Source organism: Lolium perenne, chromosome 2 (genome assembly GCF_019359855.2).
Source record: "Lolium perenne isolate Kyuss_39 chromosome 2, Kyuss_2.0, whole genome shotgun sequence".
In the NCBI taxonomy this organism is placed as follows: domain Eukaryota; kingdom Viridiplantae; phylum Streptophyta; class Magnoliopsida; order Poales; family Poaceae; genus Lolium; species Lolium perenne.
The window spans coordinates 252,088,142-252,092,644 of NC_067245.2; the positions used below are offsets into that span (position 1 = coordinate 252,088,142).

Genomic DNA, 4,503 nt, shown 5'->3' on the forward strand with positions numbered 1-4,503 from the left:
ACAGGTATAGACGACAACTTGCCTCAGAGAATTATGAAGCATATTGGCTCTGCGTATACATAGAAAATGCACAAGATTCCGCTGCATGATTGCTGGCAGTTTGGCCTGACGACGACCTCGGCAGATCGATCCATCGGTCGATCGGTGGCAGTTTTCATGGAAACGAGATCGATTACAGTACGCAGCTAGGGCTAGCCTACTTGCGGGCCAGCAGATTGATTCTCACTTGACGTCGTACGTGTGGCAAAATCCAATCTTCCTTTGGAGCTTAACTGGGAGCTGCAAGCAACACCCCTACTGGCCGTTAAGCTCACATGACGCGGATCAACCTGAAGCCACATATGCATACACTAGGGACGATGTCGATCGCTAGCTAGCGTCCGAAATGCGCGAGCTTAATTTGAAGTGGATGGGGTGTAGAATGAGAACATGCATCTGTACCAGCAAACCAAGTTATCATGTTTTCTGAACAAAATGTAAAGAATCCTGCCATCAGGACTGCATATCATGCACCATTGTCTACTTTTGGAATGCTTACACATGCATTGATCTCGGGAACTTGGAATGCATAAAAGAAACATAGTTCTTCCAGCTGAAAATAAGTGCTTGTTTAGTTTTTTCCTAAATCATACTATTATAACCTTAACATATTTTAAGAAAAAATACCTAAGGTATACCAAGAGACGCGTAGTATGATTCGTGATCTGCAAGGAGCTGATCTGAAATACATAACATTTGTTTATAAGTCAAGCCAAATCAATTATTTATCTCTGGAAATCCAGTAAGGTACTTTTGGAACACCAATGGGCATGTTAGATTCATATAATTAAATTTAAATAAGAAAATTACACTTTAATATGGAAACATAAGAATGAAAGACAAAGAAAAGAATCCACGGTTTTATTGCCTTCATTTTTTAGTAAGGCACTTTTGGAACACCAATGGGCATGTTAGATTAATATAGTTAAATTTAAATAAGAAAACTACATTTTAATATAGAAACATGAGAATGAAAGAGAAAGAAAAGAATCCACGGTTTTATTGCCTTCATTTTTAATGTTATTTTATATGAATACATATAGATTGAATTAATATGAACAATATATACTATGTTAATAACTAGATTGAAATAACACATAGACTGAAAGAGTATACATATAAACAAAGTACGACATATTAAATAAAAAACAGCAGATTCGAATGAGAAATAAAGAGGGATAGGAATCTAATCTACGTTTTTTTTTCTAAATTGGCCACGTTACCCATTGCATATTGGCACTTGTCAGTATATAATAGATCCGCTTCTCTTTCTTCGTAAGAAGATAATGAATTTCTTCTTTTTATTGGAATGAAATAAATATCCATGCTTTATGACACAGAACCCCGTAGAAGGATATGATGATCTTTTTCAATGCAATAAAATAAAGCAACGTCTTTTCATAGCAGGAGATAATCCAACGGTTTGAAAGTCGACTAAGAATTAAGCGAACTCTCGAAACAACTGCAGAAGCATGTTACATGTGTACTGAAATCTGAACCGACCTGTATTAATTTACATATATGTGAGCGATACATTGTAGTTGCAATACATGGCATCATTAAGCTACGGAAACCATCTCATGCAGGCAGTAGGTACACACTCGATCATTTTATATCAATCTAAAGTAAACCTCACACCACTATACCTACAGTACCAATGGAGAAATAATTAATCCAATCACCAATCCCCTTCACAGCTAGCGCACAACGACGATCACCTCGCGTACGACCGGCATGCATGCATATCAACTCCACCCCTGCGGGAACCTCATGCCCCCGAAGCTCGCCATGTCCTCGAAGCCTGAGCCGAGGAAGAACTCGCACTCATCTCCGACGCCTCCTCTGGCCCCTATCCCCATCGCCGGCGAGCTGCCCACCATCTCGTCCTGCGGGAACTGGTCGAGAAGAACCGAGTTGTACTGCTGCCATATCGCCGCGTTCATGGCCAGCGGGTTCGAGCCACAGGTCACCTCCTCCTGCTGCGGCATGAAGGCCATCTGCTCGCTGCTTGCGTCCATCACTGGGATCGGCTCCTGCGCTGCCTGGGAGCAGCCGGCGAAGGTCGGCGAGGAGGAGCGGACGTTGTCCTGCTCGCCGTCCCCCTTCTGCTTCTGGAACACCCTGCACAGCACCCAGTCCTCCTGCAGATTTACCATGCATGTAGTGTCCAAATTAGCAGCTTACTAACGCAGATTAAAGCCAAGTCGAAGATCGCAAGTGATGTATGGTCGGTACGTACCCTTGGTGGCAGGTGCGGCGAGTCGAGGCGAAACTCGTGCATGACCCAGCTGGTCTTGGCGCCGTTGGGGGCGCGGCCCAGGTAGAAGACGAGCGTCTTCCTCATGCCGACAACGGCGCGCGTGGCCGGGCTGCGCACCTCCCGGTCCTTGCCGGTGGCCTTCCAGTAGCCGGTCTTGGTGGCCCGGTTCGTGCGCGACCCCGTCGCGTACTTGCGGTCCCTGAAGCTGAAGAAGTACCACTCGCTCGCCGTCAGCTTCGCCACGTCTGCACCCAATAATAAGAGCCGTAACAGTCTTATTAAAGTGAAAAAACATACCAAAATACCATCTCCTGAGACTTTTGAGATGCTAACAGACTCTTTGTAGTAAATCATATATATATACCAAATAGCTAGCAACTGACAGTCACGGAAGAAAAAACATAGATGCAACTTGCGGTCGATGTGCGTATACGAAAAAGTTTCAGTTAGTTTTTTTGACCTGAAGTTTCAGTTAGTTTCTCATGGGGGAAAGGAACTTTTTGAGGGAAAAGTTTCAGTTAGTTATATACCTGAAAGCTAAACTACTTTATTTCTATGGGGGAAACCGTAAACTGAGGTGTAACTATTACGCATGTGACGTTGCTACGAAATGGACAGGACCGTAACGTCATCAAGATGTCCATGATCGAGTACCACCAACACACTTCGCGTTTCGATCGATCCATCAGATGATGCATGATTGGAAGTGATTATTAATTGTGCATTATTCCAGACTTGAATAAATGAGCCCTGGGCAGCAGTAACTAACAGCTGATTTAGCTATCAAGCCGAACAAATATAGATAAGGCTGTTCGATCAGCAAATCCTTTTATTGTTCGGTATACGTACGTATCATGAGTTCATGACTACCACCACAGAGAAACGATATAAGGGTATGTTTAAGGGACAGAGGCCGTGCTTTTCTCTTTTATGAGCGCCCATATAACTCGTGGATCAACTCGATCGGTTTCACTTAGCTAGGCTAGCAACTGAATTAATCAGAATTCGTATCCTTACACAGCAGCTAGAATCCATCTAATCCTGAAACATATATGCACGCTGAATAAATATGAATGGGCCAGGACTAACTAACCAAGAGGAATCGATGAAATCCAGAAAGAGAGTGAGACGAAGAACTCAAGAACGGCTAGCTAGAAGGATATGGCAGCTGAGGAACACATATATAGTACAAGGGGCTTACCGGGAAGCTCCCATGGCTCGCGTGCGTGGAGGTCGACCTCGACGAGCGTCCCCTGCGAGGCGCGCTCGTTGGCGACCTTCTTGTAGAGGTAGTGGCAGACGAGCTCCTGATCGCTGGGGTAGAACCTGAACCCCGGCGGCAATGTGGACTCCACCTCCCTCAACCCCATCCCTCCCGGTCTGATCGTCGTCTAACCAACAAATCCTCCTGGTTAGCTGATAGCTAGGCTCTTAACCACACTGTATGCGGGAGCTGAGAGCTGGAAGAAGCAAGAGCTAGATAGTGAATTGGATGGATCGGGCCGTTTTTATAGCAGGGTGAGGGGAGCAAGCAAGGCAGCGGAAGAGAGACAAGTCGATGCATCCATGTCGTGTCATGGAACAGTAGCTTTAGGTCGCTGTCCCCGTATCCTCCGATCGAGCTTGGCGCCCGGCCCGTGTGGGCGGGCTGCTACTCAGCTAGCTAGCTTAGCTAGGCTGTCTGCTTATGTGGAAGATTCCAACGCTACAGATCGACATGTTGCCATGCTTGTCACACAAGAACTGCGCTCCTGCAGGTGATCCATCCAGGAGGCACTGCCTCGCAAGCTAACCAATTGCATCCCCAGCAAGTCATGACATCCAAAGCTACTACGTGGCACGCCAGCAGTGAACACCTTGCATGCGTTCTTTTCAACTTTTTTTTTTCCATTCTATCTTTTTTTTTTCTATAGAGATCCACCGATCTATTAATAATAATAAACAACAACAGTATTTAAAAACCCTAAAAGCAATGAAAATTAGAGTTAGGCCCTTGGACCACATGGCGATAGTTACCACCATTAGAGCATGAAGGCTTGCCGCCTTCCTTGCCTCTTCATCACCAAAGATAGACAAAACTTGTTGTAGTAGCGGTTGTTGTAGTAGATAGACTGATAGTCATTGTGCTAAGCCCCCAAAAGACAAGTGCAGCAAAACATCAACAATCGCTAATGATGACAAGCTTATATTGGAAGAGCCATGCA

At 45.0% G+C, this 4,503-nt stretch overlaps 1 protein-coding gene across 1 annotated transcript; it reads right to left on the minus strand.

The window, feature by feature from the left end:
* Positions 1–1,521: 1,521 nt before the first annotated feature.
* On the minus strand, positions 1,522–3,797 carry LOC127335606 (protein CUP-SHAPED COTYLEDON 1). The gene is made up of 3 exons (XM_051362314.2): positions 3,501–3,797; positions 2,279–2,544; positions 1,522–2,180 (listed from the first exon to the last, which is right to left on the minus strand). The coding sequence occupies exons 1-3, from the start codon at positions 3,667–3,669 to the stop codon at positions 1,785–1,787; spliced, it is 831 nt and encodes a 276-aa protein (XP_051218274.1). The 5' UTR covers positions 3,670–3,797; the 3' UTR covers positions 1,522–1,784.
* Positions 3,798–4,503: the final 706 nt, after the last annotated feature.

Excerpts from the sequence above, each read along its gene's own strand:
- LOC127335606 (XM_051362314.2), bottom strand. The coding sequence starts at position 3,669 with ATGGGGTTGAGGGAGGTGGAGTCCACATTGCCGCCGGGGTTCAGGTTC. Across the intron at positions 2,545-3,500 it reads CGAGCCATGGGAGCTTCCCG|ACGTGGCGAAGCTGACGGCG; the intron begins GTAAGCCCCTTG and ends TATTGGGTGCAG. Across the intron at positions 2,181-2,278 it reads CGCCGCACCTGCCACCAAGG|GAGGACTGGGTGCTGTGCAG; the intron begins GTACGTACCGAC and ends GTAAATCTGCAG.